This window comes from Neofelis nebulosa, chromosome 9 (genome assembly GCF_028018385.1).
Source record: "Neofelis nebulosa isolate mNeoNeb1 chromosome 9, mNeoNeb1.pri, whole genome shotgun sequence".
NCBI lineage: Eukaryota > Metazoa > Chordata > Mammalia > Carnivora > Felidae > Neofelis > Neofelis nebulosa.
In genome coordinates, this window is record NC_080790.1 from 75,064,177 (window position 1) to 75,084,010 (window position 19,834).

General features: G+C 45.7%; 1 protein-coding gene and 2 long non-coding RNA genes across 5 annotated transcripts in view; 1 reads left to right on the forward strand and 2 right to left on the reverse strand.

Moving 5' to 3' along the window:
- The window catches only part of PRKCE (protein kinase C epsilon), a 502,434-nt gene that overhangs the window by 80,788 nt on the left and 401,812 nt on the right, over positions 1-19,834 (reverse strand). For all 3 annotated transcript variants that reach the window (XM_058684224.1, XM_058684226.1, XM_058684225.1), the window contains exon 11: positions 6,730-6,884. In XM_058684224.1, coding sequence (XP_058540207.1) covers positions 6,730-6,884 — 155 coding nt within the window. The remainder of the gene's footprint in view (positions 1-6,729; positions 6,885-19,834) is intronic.
- Positions 13,299-14,662, reverse strand: LOC131485151 (uncharacterized). The gene is made up of 2 exons (XR_009248661.1): positions 13,964-14,662; positions 13,299-13,582 (listed from the first exon to the last, which is right to left on the reverse strand). It is a non-coding gene; the product is annotated as an uncharacterized LOC131485151 (long non-coding RNA).
- On the forward strand, positions 14,270-15,198 carry LOC131485153 (uncharacterized). The gene is made up of 2 exons (XR_009248663.1): positions 14,270-14,376; positions 14,658-15,198. It is a non-coding gene; the product is annotated as an uncharacterized LOC131485153 (long non-coding RNA).

Sequence of the window (19,834 nt, forward strand, 5' to 3'; positions counted from 1 at the left end):
CCTCCTCTGCTTTTTTTTTAGCATTAGAGAAATTGAGAATGTAGTGAAAGAAGATAGGACTCTAAATATTAGGACTTCCATTTGTTAGCACAGGCTTTAACTGGAGACCTTCACCAAGTCAAGAAATGTCTAACTGCCAATGGCAGGAGATGGCTCTGGGGATCAAGGCAGGCCATCATTCCCCAAACTAGGCACACATGTTCCCCCTTGGACTAGCAGGAAACAAGGCTAGTGTTTACATCATGACTCTGTGTGCATTTTCCAGGGGGTTCTGGCTTGCGAGCATAGCTAGAGACCTCACTGTGTCCCCAGCTCTGTCGAGGGAAACCCCCCTCAGCCTCCCGTTGTTAGCTTTGTCCCCCAGTCCTTCTGAGGACAAGGCATTTAAGATTCATGTTTATTAGGTATTCTGAGGTTTTACCTAAATCTTTGTTCCATGCTTCTCACTCTTATTTGACTTCTTGTGAACATGATCATCAACAAGGAAAGTCTTTTCTAAGCACCTCTTGAATATAGAGTGATCTAGAGTGAGCCAAAGCAGAGACACCCTTCTCTCTCCTCCTGGTGCCCCACTGCCCCCACTTCTGACACCGGGCATGCAATAGGCCCCTAGAGCAGGATAGCTCTTGAGGAGCAGTGGTGATGATGTCTTGTTACAGATGCAAAGTTCTGAAGAATTAACAGAGGAGGAGAGCATTAGAAGTCATTGTCCCCTGTGCTAGATCAAGACAAAATTTTAGTGATCGCAGTGAGACATCATTCATCAATGAGGCTTCCCATGAATAAAATGCCTTGTCATTTCCCACTTGCTTTCAGACCCTTCACCTGGACCTGGTCAGTGTGACTTCCAGGAATCATGCTCTGCTCCTGCATGAGGGAGACAACGCAGGCATTGTCTGAGCTCCAGATCAATGGAGGCCAGTCACAAGGAGGTTAGGCAATTTGCTCAAGAAGAATTCTCAAAGGATTCTCTAGAAACTGTTGAACTGTTTTACCGTGGATGGCTGCAAGGCTGGTGAAGGGAAAACTGACTTCATCCCTCACTCTGCTGCTTAAATTTTTATTTTTCCTATGACTACTACTTTCATCATTTAAAAAAAGGAATCAAATTGTTTAAGAAGGAAAAAGGAATTCATTCTTCTAATGTGATTCCAGGAATCCCTTTTGGAGCCTGGATTGGTTAAAAGATCTCCAATGTTCTTTCAATACATTTTAATAAAAATCAAGATACAATAAGATAGCTAACCTTTATTGGGGACCTACTGTGTGGCAGGCAGTATTCAAAATTACTTAGGCCTATCAGATCACAAAATCTCTATGACCTCAAGAGATAGGTATGTACAACTATCATTCCCACTTTAGAGGTGAGGACACTTAGGCGTCTAGTGTTAAGACGCTTGGCCAGTGTGACAGCAGCCATGTTCTCCACCACCTTCTGCCACAACGGTCCTGGCTTCCGAACTCTGAAAACACAAAAGATATATTCCTGTCTGCCAAGCTTTTGGTTCACTTCCCAGGGGCCCCCAGCCGTCCTCTGTCTGGGGTGGATCACACCGTCTTTCTCTCTCATGTTGCACACACAGAGAGAGGTGTGCTGAGAGTCAGCTGCTCCCAATAGAGCAGCTCAGAGGAAAATGGACAGGCACCAAGCCTGATGTAGAGGAAGAGAAAGTTCTCTGAACCCATGCTTTTTTTTTTTAAGGCAGATATTTTAAAGTTTTGTTTTTTTTTTAATGTTTGTTTATTTTTGAGAGAGACAGAGCACCAGCAGGGGAGGGGCAGAGAGAGAGGGAGACACAGAATCCGAAGCAGGCCCTAGGCTCTGAGCTATCAGCACAGAGCCCTACGCGGGACTCCTCCTTGTGAACAGCGAGATCATGACCTGAGCTGAAGTCGGACACTTAACCAAATGAGCCACCCAGGCGTCCCTGAACCCACTCTTAAAGAAGGCCCACCCTTCAAAACCTCTACCTTTCACGGTGTATGTGTATAAAGGAGGGAAAGAGATTCTTTTTAAGCCATAGTTGGGAAGAGCGGACCCACAGTGAGCCACACAGAGGAGTCCCAGGAACGCTGGGCAGGGGACACAGAGACAGTGCCCTGTGCAGCCTGGTGCTGGAGCCTGGCTCAAAGATGAGAAGAAAGGGGGCTATGGGCTCTCTGTTGTTAAGTGTGAGCCACCAACCAGAGAAATGACTTTTTTCCTTAGTTCTTGAACGCTGGCCAATTAGCTGCTAATTAGCATGTATATAAATTCCAGAAAGAAGGCCAGAAAATTCAATCTCAACTCCAGCCATCAGCTTCCTCCTCCAAAACCTGGCCTTGCCAATCTCCTAAGTAAGACCCTGGATCACACAAAATAGGGTCTCTGCCTGGGCTTTAGGACAGAGGCAAATGGCAGAGATACAGTGTCTCTAGCCAGCGGCATGCAGACAGACTGCCCCTTAGCACAAAGCAACATGGGAAATAGAGATCATACCATGCTCATTAATCCATAAAATGAGAGATATGAAGGAACTGGGGGGCCTTTTAGGTCCAAGGAGTTAGGAATGCTTCCAACACAGACTTTTAATCAGTACGCACCTATGAGGGAGCTGCCCACTGGACTGGAAGGCTCTGAAACATTACATACATGAGGAACAAATATTTAGTGAACACCTACTATAAGCAGGCTACTGTTCTAGGCCAACCAGGTAAGGACTCTTGTGTGGAGTTCTCAACCATGGAACAGGCATCTTAAGTAAAAATATAAGTCCTGCAAAGAGAATCTGCTAAATGCCTGGTATGGAGAGACGTTATGTTGCTCAGGGAAGGCACGATTGCCAGGACAGCCTGGGTGGTCAGGGAAGGCCTCACACAGCAGGGGAGCTTGGCATAGTTCCAAAGGCACAATAGAGTTTTTCTCGATCTGTGGTCCCCAAGTCACCTGAGGAACACTTTACAAAAATAGAGATTCCTGAACCCCATTCCAGACCTACTGAATCAAAAACTCTAGGAATGTTACCCTGGAGTTGCTAGTCTTTTTTAAAAAAGATATTATAATTATGGCAAATTTAAACATATACAACAGTAGATAGGATACTGAAGCCCCAGGTACCCATCGCCCAGCCTCAGCAATCATAAACTCATGGCCGTTCTTTTCTCACTGATACCCTTATTGGTTTCCCCTCCTCCAGTATTATGGAATCTACACACCTTTTAAACCAGGGACTCAGAGGCAGTCAGAACACGGATGCGAACTAGGAACTGCTCATTGATGAAGACACAGATTAGAAGCAAGGGATTTCCAGGGACAGGTGTACAAAGGCTTTCCAGGTGTACAAAGGCTCAGAGAAATGAAAAAGAATGGTACTGGGGCGGGGGGGGGGGAGAATGGCAAATAATTTGGAACACTTAGAGGGTGGGATATGTGGTTAGAAGGAACAGTGATAAGGGTCACAAGATCACTGGGGCTACTGGGGCCCAGTTAGCACACGTGGTGTCTTTGTGAGAAACACAGTAAGGCATCTCCTCTGGGTAGAAAAAGCACCCCTCTCCTGGGCTGAAACCACCCACAGAAGCAGAGCTGACCTGGATGCCATCCTCCACTCACTGCCTGTGACCTTCACTGCTAAGCCATGTCCAGACGACAGACCTCTGCACAACAGGGCCAGGGCATGAGGGAGTCTGAAGGCCAGAAAAAGGGACTGTGCTTTATCTTTAGGGGCTGAAGGATGCTAAAAAGGGGAGCGTGTGACAATTGTGTGCTTTCAAAGAATGCTGGGCAGCAAATGGAGGGAGGACAGAGAGGAACGATGGGACACCAAGAACCGGTGAGGGAGTCAGGTCAGTAAACTACTGGAAACTCACCTGGGAAGAAGGAAGAAGGCCCCCAAGGTCAACTCTTGAGAGAGAGAGGTTTGGGATAGAGATCTTGTTTGGGGGTCTGGGGATAACTGGGGACTGGATATAGTGACATAGAGTCGCTGGCACACAGGAGTCATCTGAAAGCATGTAAATGTTGAAATCGCTCGGGCAGAGTATTTAGGGTGGGAGTAAGGAGGGATGAAGGCCCTGGGGAAAACCAGCATTTAGAGAATGGATGTTGGAAGGGAGAAGCAGCCGGGCTGGGTAATACAGAGACTGAGGAGAAAGGGTCAGGGAGGTGGGAAGGAGAGGGGGGGGAGGGGAAGGTACAGCGCATAAAAGCCGATAGAGCAAGTGTTCACAACTGTGATGAGACAGACTTGGAAAGGATAAAAGTAGAAATGTAAGGGAAAGTCAAGTTTTGGAATACCTGGGATGACAAGCCTAAGAGTCTGGACTTAGACCTGAAAAGGCAGAGTAACAGGTGTCATGGCATACAGCACAAGCTTGCTTATCAGTCACTTAGACTTCCCGGGTCTGTCACTGACCAAGTAGGGCCTTGGGCAAGCTATTTAAGGGGAGTCTCTGAATCCCTGCCAGTAAACTGGACAGTTTATACCCACTCCTAACAGGGATGGAATGGGGATGACATCTCAAAGGACAGAAATTCTTCCTCCTGCCACTGGCACCTAACAGTGCACTGCCTTGCAGGATGGGTGAGCCCTTTGCATACGTAACTCCTGTATCTGGAACTGGCTTGTGAGCTGCTCTGGGGGCAGAGATTAGGGTCTTAAACTAATTGAAGTCAATGGTCATTTGTTGAATATTTACTATGTGTAAGATAAGAAGAGTATGTAAAATAAGATGATTGAGGGGGGGAAGAAGGGGAAGAAGATGGAGGAGGAGGAGGAGGAGGAGGAGAAGAAGAAATGGTCCTTTAAGGTTGTTTGCAACTTGGGGATCCACAGCGATGCCTACTGCTAACACAAGGTGGACAGCGGTAGGCGCAGCGATGCAAGTCTCAAATCCCATTCATTCCCAAATTGCAAATGGAAGTGTCCAGCCTGGAAAGACCTGCTCTGGCTGGTGAGACCAGGCTTTGTGCAGGCAGGCAGTGTTGTGTGAGGCCTCTGGGCTGGACAGGGGAGGGAATAAGCATGGGAAATTGGGAATTGGCAGGTGAGTTTGAGAAAAGCTACGAACCTTGGCGAGGTCAAAACAAGGTGCTATGGGGAGTAAGGAGAGAAAGGTGTCCTGGGCTATAGAGCAGATACAGCCTAAGCTGAGCCCCACTGAGTCACACACTGGTATAATCCCATAACCCCTCCCCCAAGTATGGTGGCAGCTGTGACTTAACTCTAACCAAAAGAAGGTGGAAAAGATACGCTATCACTATTGTGATTATGTGACATTATAGGAAAAAGGACTTTTGCAGAGATAATAAAGGTCCCTAATCATTTGAGTGAAACCAAAGGGAGATGATCCTGGACAGTCCTGATCTAATCATGTGATCCTTTGAAAAGAGGACCCAAGCCTTCCCTGAAGGTAGAGACTCAAAGCAAGAAAGGTTTTCTTTCCTGCTGGTCTTGAAGAAGCCAGCCATGTGCTTCGAAGAAATGAATTCTGCCTACAAGCACATGAGCTAAGAAGAGGACCCCACACTTCAGACAAGCAGGCAGCCTGGCCTGACACCCCAATCGCAGCAGAGAGACCCCGAGCAGAGAGCTGGGGCACACGATGTCTGAACTCCTGACCCATGGAAACTGGGAGATAATAAATGAGTGCTGTTTTAAGCCCCGAAGTCTATGGTATTTTGTTACGGAGCAATAGGAAACAAATACATGGACGCAAGATGCGGAGGGCCATGACTAGGGGCTAAAGAGCATGGGCTTTATTATGTAGGCCATGGGGAGGTCCTGACTATTTTTGAGCAGAGAGATGCATACTTTAGGAAACTAAGACTCATCAGTAGAAAGGAAGTCTGGGGGTCGGTTGGTCAGAACCCCTTCAAGAGCATTTACTCAGAGCACTATTCCCAGGAGAGAGTCAGAAAAGTTTTGGTGACTAAGTTCTAGGTTGAACCCAGCCAGCTATTATTCAACCCAATTAAAAAAAGGCGGGGGGAGCACAAGCAATGGACAGTCATTGAGAAAACCTTAAGGAACTTTAGTGTCCTTATTGCTAATCATAAATATTTACTCCCCCCAGAATTCCTGACCTCACAGAAGAGCCTGCGTAAATAGCCCTGCTCCCTTACTGGAAGATCAGTGTGTGTGTGTGTGTGTGTGTATGTGTGTGTGTGTGTGTGTTTTCTTGGAAAAGGGACAGGGCGGCAGTAAGGGACTGGATGATCTGCAGTCACTTCCTGTTGGATATTGTCTAGCTCCCTTCCCCTCCTCCTCCTTGAATCATAAACCCAGAGACCCCCAAGCAACTCCTCCTTCTCTGATTCTATCTGCTGGAGACAACTAAGCCAAACAAACTCAGGAAGTGGCAAGAGGTTGGGAAGGGAGGAAGTTCATGGCACAGAAGGAAAAAGTAAGGAGAATGCCCTGATGTTGAAGGAAGAGGGTGGGGAGAGAGAGAAATGAAGGTCACCCCAAGGTCGCTCGGCGCCAAGCCTTTAAAATGTTGTGTTTGGGCTTTCAATCAAAACTGGCACAAACGGTGGGCCAGATCTCCCGGGGCTATTCAAATATTAACATTCACAGTGATAAACAGCCCCCAAACAAGTCCTCTGTGAGCAAATTGGAACAAACAACTAATCTAAAGCGGGTTGCTAAGAGACCAGTTGGGCAGGAGCCAAAGTCAGTTCAAGTGCCTGCAGAATTCTTTATTTTTTCGCTGTCAGGGAAGGGAGGCGGAGGAGGAGGGAAGAGCTACCTGTAGATGACTCCATGTTGGTGGAGGAACATGAGGGCTGACGTAACCTCTGCAGCATAGAACCGGGAACGAGGCTCATCGAATTTTCGAGAGCGCTGAATCTGGAACATGAGGTCTCCACCATTGACATACTCCATGACAAAAAAGAGGCGGTCCTGAAAGGAGAACAGAAAATGCCATTTAGGTATTTCTACCGCAGCTGCCCACGCAGGTCAGAGAGGGTATCATGAGCCCGACACAACAGAACTCGAGGGGGAAGAGGGTGCGGAGGTGAATGAGTGCTGGTAGCACCCAATCCAAACAGAAGACAAATAATGCAGACAGCACACGGATTAGGGTATGAGGTGTTATTTTAAATCTCTTCCTCTGTTTTATTTTTATGAACATCAGCTTAGTCTAGTGGAGAAAGCCCAAAGCTGACAGAAAGGAGACTTGGGTCTTTGTCTGATTTCTGTGACGACCTTGGAGTGTGTCCTTGGGCAAATCTCTGCCCCTTTGGAAGCTCCAGTTACCTTTACACGTGGGGTAGGTTGGATAATGGCTCCCCAGAAGAAATCCATGTCCTAATCCCTTAATGTGCAAATGTGACCTTAGCAAAAAAGGACTTTGCAGATGTGCTAAGGATCTTGAGATGGGAAGTTATTCTGGATCACCAGGGTGGGCCCTAAATGCAGTCACAGTTGTCCTTATAAGAGAAAGGCAGGGGGGGAGTTTTTTGAAGCAGGGAGAAGGCAATGTGGCCTCAGAGGTAGCGACTGTGATGTAGTCCCAAGCCAAAGAACATGGCAGCCACCAGAAGCTGGAAGAGGCAAAGACGGACTCTCCCCTGGGGCCTTGGGAGAGAGCAGGACCCAGCCCACACCTTGATTTTGGCCCAGTGACACTGGTTCCAGACTTCTGGCCTCTAGAGCTGTGAGAGACTGGATTTCTATTGTTTTAAGTTCCCAAACTGGTGGTGATATGTTAAAGGCAGTCCTAGGAAACTACTACAAAGTAATGAGGCTGCAAGTGCCCCTTCTGCGAGGGCCACTTTTCACTCTGGAGGAGGTTCCTTCTGGGATTCCCATCTTGGCACATTTTCCCGTGGATTCCTCCCTCAAGGCAGCCTTCTGAATGGCCTGACCACACTCCTACCTCATGGGAGGAGGGGCCTTCTTTATCTGCCCTACGTGAGCACGTTACGTGAGCATGTGCGAGGCAGATAGATGGATATTCACTTTGTGGTGAATTTCTTGACTACCATTTCCTAAGGCTGTGGGGGTGTGGGGTGCTGGGCTGGGTAGGAGACAAAGAATGACGAGCCAGCACTGTCCCTGCAGAACTTACGATCCAGGGGTAGAGATGAGAAATGGGCAGAATGAAAAGCAAAATAGGAGCAGAGTGTCTTAAAGATGAAAGAGCAAGAGAAGGGCAGGTTCTCTAAGCCAGGGACCATGGAGGATTCTGGACAGAGCTAGGGCCTGAGAAAATGAGGATGTGGGGGTGGAGGGCATGAACAAATCCCAGGATTTGGGGACAGAGTGAGAATGCCCAGGACAGGAGCTAAGCAGCTCAGCGGGGGAGGAATGTTCATGGAGCAAAGGGAAAACATTGATGTTGGAGAGGCCAGAGGAACAGAGCACATTCTTAACATATAGACAGAGTCTGAGTGAAGCTGCCAGGAGGAGGTGAGCATACTGTTTTCAACCAAAATTAGTAGAAACACTTCCATTAAGACTGACTAAAAATCACAATACTTCTTTATTCATGAAGCAGTCTTGATAGCATATTTACTTTACAATTGGAAGTACTCTGAAAATAAGTCCCCCGTTAAGAATTGTTATGAATTCAGACTGCCTTCTCCTCCCACAACAGTGTCCAGATTTATTCAAGCTGTATTGGTATTCACAAAGGGCCTAAGGTCTGGCTTCTCTTCCACTTGTCTTCTTTCCCCTTCAAGACCTGCCTTGTTTTCTCCCCCAAGTATGATTCTGACTCAAAAATACACAGGCTGCCTTGCCAACCATTCACTCAATCATCCACTCCCCATTCAAGCCTTCATTACAAGAACCAAATGCCCAGGCTGACCCCAGCCCAATGACACCAGGATTTCTGAGGGTGGGACTCAGGCATTGGTAGTGTTCAAAGCTTCCCATGTGACCTCAACGTGCAGCCAGGGTTCAGAATCAGTCTTCCATCTGGTTTCTGCCAAGGTGTTTTGCATCTGTGAGATACATGGATTATAAACTATTCGGATTTTCCCTCTTCTGGTTTCAAGGATACCCCAAGAACACGGGTTTGTGTATCAGAATCACACAAAGACTTGTTAGAACATGGATTCCACCCCTCATCCCCCGAGGTTTTGATTTGGAAAACCTGGGGTGGTGAATCTGAGAATCTGCATCTCTAACAAGTTCCCAGGTGATGTCAACGCTGTTGGTCTGGGGACCCCACTCTGAGAACCGCGGCCCTGAAGCACTGGGGGCAAGCCTTTCCACCCAGCAGTGCAGCTGTGTCACGTATCCGACGCTGCCCTGCTCTAGCTGAAACACACCATCAGAAACAACTGCTACAGTGCCTTCCTATGGTCACCAGCCTGGACTTGGGCTTTAGCAACAACGCTGCATTTCCTCAGCTGACTTTGAAAGAATCCAAATCTTTCAGGAGGAGAAAACTTCGCTTCCCCATGCCCCTCTCCACTCCCTGACTGCTTTTTATTCCACCAACCCCAGACACACAGCATTTAAGAACAGGGTCCATGGAGTGACAGAGAAGAGCTCCCTCCTGAATTTGTCACTTACTGGCTATCTGAGCTTGGGCAAATGACTTCAATTCTGTCCTCAGTTTTCTCATCTGTAAAAAGCAGATGACATAGGACCTGCCTTACAGGTGTCTTATGGGGGATGAAATTATATGTGAAGATGCATGGTTCACGACTGGTACTCTGTGAAGGTGGCCTATTCCTATTGTCACTGATGGCTGTATAGCTGCCACCATTACCAACTCTTCATTTTCCTGTCCTTTTAGCAGCATTTTCTTGTGATTACATCCTCTTCCTGCAAACGCTTGGCTCCCTTGGCTTTTTAGGCTGGTTTCCTCCCCATGTCTCGGGCAGGTTGTCTTGTGCCTACTCATGTGAACATCCTGAGGGAGGTTATATCCCTTACTGTATTTCCAGCAGCTAGAATGGAGCCCGGCACCTAGTGGGTTACTAGTGTGTCTTTGTCGAATGCACAAGTTCTTGAACATCCACCATGCGTGAGGCTCCAGTTGCTGGAAATTCAACAGTAAATCAGAGCTGGTTTCCCGTGTTATTTCTATTGTTAACCTCACTTTGCGTTATTCCAATATTAGCTCATTCTGAACTTCTGTTTTAACCTTTCTACTCAATATACCTCAGTGTACATGGCCCCAAAGCAGAATCAACCCTTTTTAGATAGGATGGACTGCTGCTAAAGCAAGATCAGTTTTTCACTCCCCCTCCCTCTGTTCAGTGAGTTTGGATCCTTTCTGACCTCCACACCTAACACATCTGAGAAGCATGTTTTGATGCATAGTGAGAACCTCAAGTCATTCTGGGAACTGCTTAATTACATAAACTGAAATCAAAAGAAAGCTGGCAAACCCAGCAGCTACTCGTTAATCCCCTCTTGGCATCAGTAGAAAACAAAACAAAACAAAAATCCAACTTCCTGGTAAAGTAAGCAAATATGTTTTCTGAGGTAACCAAAGGTTTTAAAAGCCTTATTCCACCTCCTCCTCCCTTAATCTCACCTGAATGTCTAAAAAGTTACGGTCTTGTGATAGTAAGTAAAATAATAAAATTAGGAAAGAGATTATATGTCATGGCCATTTAGGGTAAGAATACTTAATAATGACCTACAAGCCGGAAGGGCCACACCGTGTGTTTGAAATTCCCATTGGGCTCTGTTTTCCCAGAGCGCTAACCTTTCCTGCCTTTGAAGGGAAAGCTGGGCCTGCCCTGTTCATCTTTCAAGGTGTGATGGATAGCCAGAGGCTTCCTCTCAACAGCACCACATGTCCTGCCAATTGGATTTGTTTGGATGCACATTCTCCATCATTTGTTAGCTGTTTATATGTGCAAAGATTCTATCGCTTTTGAATCAATTTCACATGAGTGCCCAACAAAAGACTGGACTTGGAACAGTCCTCCTTTGATGTGCCAGTGACAGGATGAACGATTTCTCCAATGCACCATCCAAGGGAATCATGGATCCTCACGTCACACTCTGTGACATCTCCTTGACCCCTCCACATCTACACCATTTAATCTATCAGTTCAACAGATCTTTCTTGGGTGTCCAGCCCTGGAGTGGGTACTTGGGGGGATATGAAAGATAACATAAGCCAAGGCTTTGGTTTCAAAGAACTAGAAACTGAACACGGGAAACCACAAAAAGCAACACAAAATGTTCTATTGTTATGTACGAATCAGATCCTGAAAGCTATGTATCTGGGTCATTACTTTCTAGCCACCATAGAGAGTAATCATCTGTCATCCAGGCCTTAGCACTTATGATCATTATAGGAAACAGTCATGGGAAAATCCTTTTTATATTTTATTTTCCATAATATCACTGGTCCTGGTCGAAGTGGCCATTTCTATAGGAATTTGGATGACACAAATCTGAATTAGAGTCAGGAGGGGGGGCGGGTGGAGGAGAAGTCCTGGCAAGTGAAAGGAACAGCCCTCGAGGACAGAGGGAAACAGAAAGGGACACTGCATGTGGGGATGGGGAGGTTGGGAGCAAGCAGGTGGAAAAAACTTGCTATCTAGGAAATGGCATAAACTCTGGATGTGGGTAGGAAGACAGATTGGGTGGTGGGGGTGGTACAGGGAGGAAGTGGTTCTGAAGACACAGGGAGAAACCAAAGAACCCTAGAAATATTTCTGAGTTGTGAAATGGCATAAAGAAAGCTGATTTTATGCAAAGCTATTCTGGAAGCAGACTTCAAGATGGAGTGGTAAAAGGCAGCCTGAAGTTATTCCCACTGTTCCCTATTGCCACTGTCCTAAATACTTCATTATCTTTGAACAAGAATAACAAGCCATCCTTCCTCCTCTCTACTACACCTCCTTGGTAGAACCAAAGGAAAAATCCAATCACTCTGGGAAACTTAACCAAAACAATTTTTAATTTGTTTTTTATTTTTTTAATGTTTTTGAGAAAGAGAGACAGAGTGAGAGTGGGGGAGGGGCAGAGAGAGGAAGACACAGAATCTGAAGCAGGTTCCAGGCTCTGAGCTGTCAGCACAGAGCCTGACGCGGGGCTCAAACTCATGAACCATGAGATCATGACCTGAGCTGAAGTCAGACGCTTAACTGACTGAGCCACCCAGGTGCCCCAACAATTGTATTTCCCCCACAAAGAAAGCAAGCCATCATCACAGGAAACATCCTTTTTCTCACTGGAGACTCAACTCTCAATTAATAGAGAAGAGTCTCGTGTGAATAAGAATTAGGATTAGTGATGTCAGCGTCCCGATGCAATAACAAAAATAATTATCACTTAAATAATGTTGTCTACAAAAAATTATTTTCACACATTCTCAGTCCTTCTTCTCATAGGCCTTCTCTTCCTTTCGTCTCCCATCGTTCAAAGGCCTTACTTGAGTGTAATGACCTTGTTGTGATATTTCCTCAAATTCAGATTTATCTCAACTGAATGCCTATCACAATAACCGATTCTGCCAACAGCAATGGTAGCATGGGAAATAGAGAGTGGGTTTTCACATGGCTGTGTCTTGTAACGATCTTCTAGAAGCCATCGAGGGTAGAGTCTACCCTACTTTGGGTAAAAGGGGAGATGCTTATTTTCATGTGGGAAAGCCTTAATCAGAATTGGCCAAATAGTAAAAATTCCACTTGACAGTTTGCCGGTTGAGAAGGTCTAAGCTTCATTCAGGTACATCTGATGTTTGTCTCCAATTGCTTAAACTATGATTATTTGACATACACAGGATGCCCCAAGTTTAAAGTGACCTAAAGCTGTAGCAAACTGACTCACCCAATAAAGTTCAAATAAACATTTCCTGCCTCTGACTAGAGCTTCACTTTGCTCAGAGAACAACTTCAAGTTACTGCCAACCTGCACCACGCACTTTCAACTGTGTGAAAGCCAGGGGCAAGAGGAAGGGTGTGCGTTCAATACATCAGAGAACACTTCCCTTTTACAGCGGTCATCAACATCTTATGAGAAAGAAGCTTCTATGACATGACACGACAGTACGTATGGAACAGCCCCCAAACAGGCTACATGTCCACAATGTTGACTGCTGGAGTGTCTTCCTGCCATGAACAAGGGCAGTGTCTGAAGTTAAGTGGGAATAATGGCATGTCATTAATTCCCCTCCTCATTTTAATGTTTTTTTGAGAGAGAGAGAGAGAGAGAGAGAGAGAGAGAGAGAAGGAGGGAGGGAGAGACAGAGGGAGAGACAGCACAAGCAGGGGCGGGATAGAGAGAGAGAGGAGACAGGATCCCAAGCAGGCTCCATGCTGCCAGCGCAGAGTGCGACGCAGGGCTCGAACTCACAAACAAGGAGATCATAACCTGAGTCGAAATCAAGAGTTGGACGCTTAACTGACTGAGCCAACCAGGTGCCCCAGTTGCCATTTTGAAAATGATAGAATCAAGAGGGTTTCAATGGGGAACAGTGAAAAGGATAGCAGTGTGGCTTTGCGGAGTCTCTTCCACTTCACCACATCATCAGAGCGTCAATGTCTTGTACCTCAGTGGCACCTCACAAAACCCAAGGTCCTTCTTCCTGGTTTCCCCCATTGGCTGTTTTGTTCATCAAGTGCCACTCCTGTGGTGTAGCATCTGATGACTCTCCTCTCTCCTTGGCTGTTGACCTGGACTCCAGGAAAGCACCAAGGTGTCAGGAACCTTGCCCCTCACTCGTTTGCTCAACTTAGTGGCCCAGTCACCCAGCAGAGGTTTTAGGCTCTGTGCTATGCCTACTGCCCACCCAGAATCTGGTCTTCCCATTCTGGGCAAGATGGTGACATAGGCCAAATCTGTCTTTGATGATACCAAGAGATCATTTAAAGAGGAAGAAGACACTGCCTGTTCATTGGAGCCCATTGTCACCAGTTGTTGGCTGTTTGAAGCCAATGTTAAGGACCTCTGGAATGTTCCTTCTAAGTGTTTTTAAGCATAGGAATAAAAGTATTCTTGTTCTAACTCCATTTTCCCAACCCAGCCAAGGTCCACATCATAGTCTTGTTCTTTACCAATGTTCTTCCCATGAGCTCAGGCTGTTCCTCCCAATCCAGTGTGTGACTGTATCCAACTCTGCTTGTTTCTCATGCATAAGCCTTCCTGTGTCTTTGTTAGGTCATAAGCACCAATAGGTGGGGCTCAGGACATCCCTGTCTTATGTAACCGCATCTTGTCTAGGCTCGGTGCATGTGCAGCTGAGTGAAGAACTAGCTAAGATGCTCAGTTTTGGTGCTAGAGGTGGACCCCACACAGGACTGAAACAACTCATTTAGCTGCTGCTCTGATTCCAGAAACTAAGCCATCACCTTATCGTTTCCTGGGCCCAACACAAAAAGCAGCACCTATAGAGGTCATATTGAGGTGTGATTTCCAGGGAGCTCATGCACCTACTACCCTGCAAATAAAGCCTGTGGTCCTGGGTTAGGTCAGTCCTTGAAGCAGGTTATTGCTGTTGCTATTGTTTTTTCTGTTTCTCTATCTTTGTTTTTGTTTCTGTGCTTACTTGATTCTATTTAGAGAAAAATCCAGCTCACCACTCAGAGGATTAGAACGTACCCACATTCATGGTAAAGTGACCAAGTCTATTCAGTGAAAAGCAATCAAGGAAAGTTTTTTTCAATCTTGTGTATACAAAACAACTGACCAGTTAACTGAATTGTTCCCTTTACAAGTAGCTCCTTTCTTACCTTTCTTTTCTTTCCAAAGATTATGCAAAGTTCTTGTGCCAGCTTTAAAGATAAGCAAATACCAGGTAGGTGACTCTGAATGGAGAAGGTACATCAATATTTCCCTTCAATTGTGGGAAGAATACGGAACCTGCTTAGATGGAGATATTCAGGTTGATCCGCACCAAACGTGAAGAAAAGGAAAGCTGCCCCCCACGTCTCCCGGCTCTGGGTAGCAGACAGAGCTGATCATCTGTAACAAGATCCTAGAATGTAAATTCCTGAACCAAAGGTTTCCAGCTTCTTCCATTCTAGCACTCTGACGGACAGAGTGTGTTCTCATGAAAACCATGGCTTTCCACAACAGGAGGCGTCTCCTGGAGTGATCAGAGCCCCGTCCCCTGCATCTGGCTGCGTCTCTGCAATGCTTAACACCATGCTGGGCTCATCCAAGCCATTCCAGTAATGCTGTACGAAAGCACTTACTGTGTAGCTGATACTGTGTTGTGTCGTGCGTTTTGCAACTGTAGGGCCATACGAAATCAAATCAAGGGCCTGAAGTTCCCACCCGGGGCTAGAGAGCTGTGGTTTCACTGCATCATTGTATTTCTGTCTTTTCCTTTCTATCAATCCCACTTGGCTTGACTTTTAGTCCCATAGTCACGTTGTTGGACTCACATGCATGGCTGCCTTGAACCAAATAAGCCACTCCATGATGGCAAGGAAGCGTGGTTGACATCTCCACTGTGCTAAATCCCCTTTCATGTTCTGACTCCTTTAATAAAGCCGAAATGAAAATGTGCTAATCTGGGGGAAACTGGCAACTTGGAAATAATACACTAACGTACCCATACAACTCAATCCTGTGGATTCTGAACGCTCAATCACATTGTTTTAAATCTTAAGTGGCATGGTTGGTGGCTGCAGGCGTGCTAAAGAGGATTTCCATACCACTTCACTAATACTCTCATTTGATGGCAGATAGAGCGTGAAAGGTGGTTTTTTGATTATTAAATTCTTTGATCTCCATACTACTGCCCACGTTTACTCAGAATGCCAGGCGGTGTGGTGAGATAAACTTCTAAATATTTGGTGTAACAGCACAGGGCCCTCTCAAAGGAATTGTTCAGCTACGGTTGTGCTATTGTAAGAAAGTGCTAAATTCCGGCATGTGTTGCTTTCAAAAATCTATGGGCACGGACTCCAATCGACACCAGGTAGTCTGTACTAAACAGGTATAGGTACTCAAAAAGCGGAACACAAACAGCGTAGGTTTATTCTGTTCACAAACCTTTTGTTCTTAATGACCGGGAAAGGTGGTGATAGGGACAAAGCAAGAGAGAGTTTCGGGTTGAGTTGTAGCTCTGATGCAGACCGGGGGCGGGGGCAACAAATTTAATTTGGCTAGAACGTTGGTTTCTTTAAATGTAGAAATCCATTCTCTAAATAGATTCATTTAATGCCACGAATGAGGGGAAAAAAAAGACTCAGGAACTTGCACACCTCAACAGGAATAGGGTATGACTGGACTATAGTCAAATCCTATTTGTGGTACCTTGTCAGTGGGTGTTTTTTAATGTTCTGATATCGTTCTCCATCCACACTCTCACCTGCTTGGTGTAGTGGTCTGAGCTCAGCCTTTGGACCCAGATTGCCTGCGTTTGAATCCTAACTCAGCTGCTTATTGGTTGTGTGAGCCTGGACAAACACGGACGTTGGCTTCCCCAACTATCAAAATCAAGATCTGATAGTAGTGACTGCACAGAAAAGATTGCCTTTACTATAGGTGCTTGGGTCTGGAAAAGAAAAACAAAAACCAAAACTGCTAAGGAAAATATTAGTTCGAATTTTTCATTCACAAGCCTCCTTTTATTTGGTGGCTGGCACGTGGCTCACTCAGTGATGGACTCATTTCAAATCAGTCCTTTGTACTACGTTTTAAACTATAAAGCACCATAAAGGTGTTTGCTATCATTGGTGACTTAGCTAAGTTTTTGCATAACACACGCATTAAAACAAAACCCCTACTTACAGAAACCTACCATAGATGCACACCACATCACTACCCAGACAGGACCTACCCTCAGCCTTCAGAAACCACTTCAAAGAGCATTTATATGACTTCAGCTCCCACAGTTAAATGACTGGCAATTTGGAGAGGTTTTCTCGTGCAGGTGGTGACCAGCAGGTGAGTGAGAATTACAAGTGAGAATACTGAAGAAGCGTACAGATTGAAGACCATCTCCCCAAGGCCCTGGTTTGCTAGCTCACTAAAAAACAGGCCACCTCTCTACTCCAGAGCCTTCAAAGGGTCTCCACTGTCATTTGGAACAAAGCCCAAACTATCTGTAATGGTGCTTTTCAAACTTCAGTGTACAGAAGAATCAAACGGACGCTTTTTTAAGAACACAGATTCCTGGACCCCAAATCCCCAAATTCTGAGTCTGTAGGTCCAGACTGGGACCCAAGATTCTGGATCTCTGCAATCCACTGCAATACTGCTAGTCTGGGGATCGTGGTTTGAGTAGTTCACACTAGAACCTCCCCATCTGGTGGTGATCCAAATTTCAGTCTATCTCACTGCCTCCTACTTGACTTGATTTCACTTCATCTTGCAAGCCGTCCTTGGTCTTTGTCACTTCTGAACCATCTAGGCAACTCTGCTCCCGGGGCCTCCTCTCCACATTTCAAACACTTCCTATTCTCCTCCTCCTTGGTGATGTCCCTTCCAGTGAAGACAGCATTTACAGAACCCTTTCTCCAGTGAACTCATGGCAGTCCTCAAGCCTCCCAAGAGAATGAGTAATCATATCCTGTGCACTATAAACTTATACCATTGGCATATATTGTGAATGCATACAGGGTTATTTGCCTCAGTGCTATTTTTCTACCCTACTTCTTCAACGAGACTTTCTCAGGCCATGAGAGCAGGACTTACACCTTGTATGTAACAGCCAGTCAATAATAATGACTGATTAATTAGACGTATCAGTCCATGTATTTAATGTAATTTTGGTTCTGCCCAGCTAAGACTGTCTGAATTATGAGGTAGGTGAGTACCACCAGACAATCCAAGTCAACACTTTTTCGTGGTCTTGGTTCCTCCAGTGGCTCCTGAGGTCTCTTTCTGAATCCTTTACTGGACCTAGCACAGAAGGCATGCTTATAAATTAGATGGTTCACCACTGATGAGGCTCACCCAAATAGATTACTTCTCTTCATCCTGGATACAGGCTAGCTGAGGTTTACACATGTTCGTGACCCTTCTTTTAAGAATTCCACAGGGGAGATCTATCCACCAATGATGTAAAGTGCAGGCAAACCATCGCAGTCTCTTATGAACAATGAAAACAAAAGACTTTTCAATTGCCTTCTGACTAATTCCTTACTTAGTGAAATAATCAGTGAGCTGGTAAGGAAACCCTGCTTTCAACCACAGTATTATGTAAAAAATGTGCACTCTCTTGCAATACTGACCTACAAACAATCCAATGCCAGGAAACTCCAAATAAATGCCTGGAAAAGAGGTGCATTTCCAGATTCACATGAATTTTACTGTTCCTTTGCTCTGCGTCAAATTCTTGGTTTGCCACATCAGAGGAAAACTAAGTAACTATTCTGAAATAAACTGGCTTCCTAAGGATGGGCGGTCCTGCATCCGAGAGCCTTCAGGCCCTGCCCGGCTAAGTCTAAGTTTGGTACCTTCATTTCATAAATGCCAATCAATCTTTGGCAGATACTTTCTGAGCACCTACTAAACACAAGGCAGCATGCCTCCAGGGTATAAACTGCTCATTCTCCATCTCTGTTCTCAGAGAACTCCAAGACATGCCATGCCACCTCTTGAGATTATCGTTGGTGTTTCATTATGTACCGTGTGGACTGGGCCTAAACCTGAACATGTGCTGAACAGACAGAAGAGATGCACAAGACTGCAAGAGGGCACAACACGCACTGCCTTAAGCTGCCAGGTACCCCCTCCGTCCCGCCTCCCAGGCACGGTCCAAGTCGCCTCTCAGAGGCCGCCTCAGGCTGTTCTTCAGGGCTCTAAACCACTGTGGTGTCCACTAAGGTGGACAAGGCCTCAGTATACAGTGCACTTCACCCATGTGGCATGTGTCCAAACACAATGCTGTAATATCTCAAATGGGAATAAATTGAAAATTTATCTTTATAAAGGAATGCATTGTTTGGCCAATGAATGGCCAATTCAAATGCATGAAAACTGTGTAACTAACTGAAGAACACAAATCTTTAAGCACACTGACAGCACCCATCTACTCTCTAGCAAATGTGCTAATTAAAATTACGCTTATCGTTTTATCATGGAAGGTTCCTAGGGAACCTCTACCTGGCAGCTAAGAGTTAGCACTTCTAATTCCATTCCACTCACAGAGGTAGTAGCACATCATCTTTCTGAACATATTCCACATAATTCAGATTTACCACCAATTCTAATTGCCCAAATTAGTTTTCTTTTGCTGTGTATCTGTTTGGATAAGATAAAATTCTGCCAACTTGATTAAAACAGAAGCACTGACACAAGAATAATTAGCAGAAGCTCCCGACAAAGCCGAGGCAGACTTCGCCCTAGAAACGAGCTTTTCTCTGCGCCGTGAAGGCTTCGACCAAGTTCCCATGCACCTACAACCCAGGGTCGGCCAGTGACAACAGTTGCCTGTAGCTTAATAGCGCCACAAAAAACTTCTGCCCTGCTCTGATCATCCAAATGGAAAATTTATGAGAGACACAGACACATCAGTTCACAGACTATGCCCCGAGCACTAGAAATCACTTATTTTCACAGTTTACTCGAAGACAACGCACTGAGTAATACAAAGTTGTTAAATGAATATACGTCTAGGATTTCTAATTAGAGCAGGTGGTCTCTTGCCCTCTTTTCCCCAGACACTGGTTTAGCAAGAGGCAACCAACAGCTTTAGCCAATCCAACCTCTGATTATCTATTTCCATTTACAAATGTTTGGGAAAAGAAAGGAAGGGAAGGAAAGCAAAGCAAGATCAAAATAAAGGCAGGTGACTCTGATTACTGCAACATTTCCTTTGGGGTGACTCTAGCCACGCCAACACTCGAACGGGCATGCAGGGATAAACGGAGGGGAATCTACAAAACCCAGGACAGGGAGTTTATCAATTCTTCCCCCTCACCCGATATTGTACAGGGCTATCTCATCTCCCCACAGACCCCCTGAAGCCC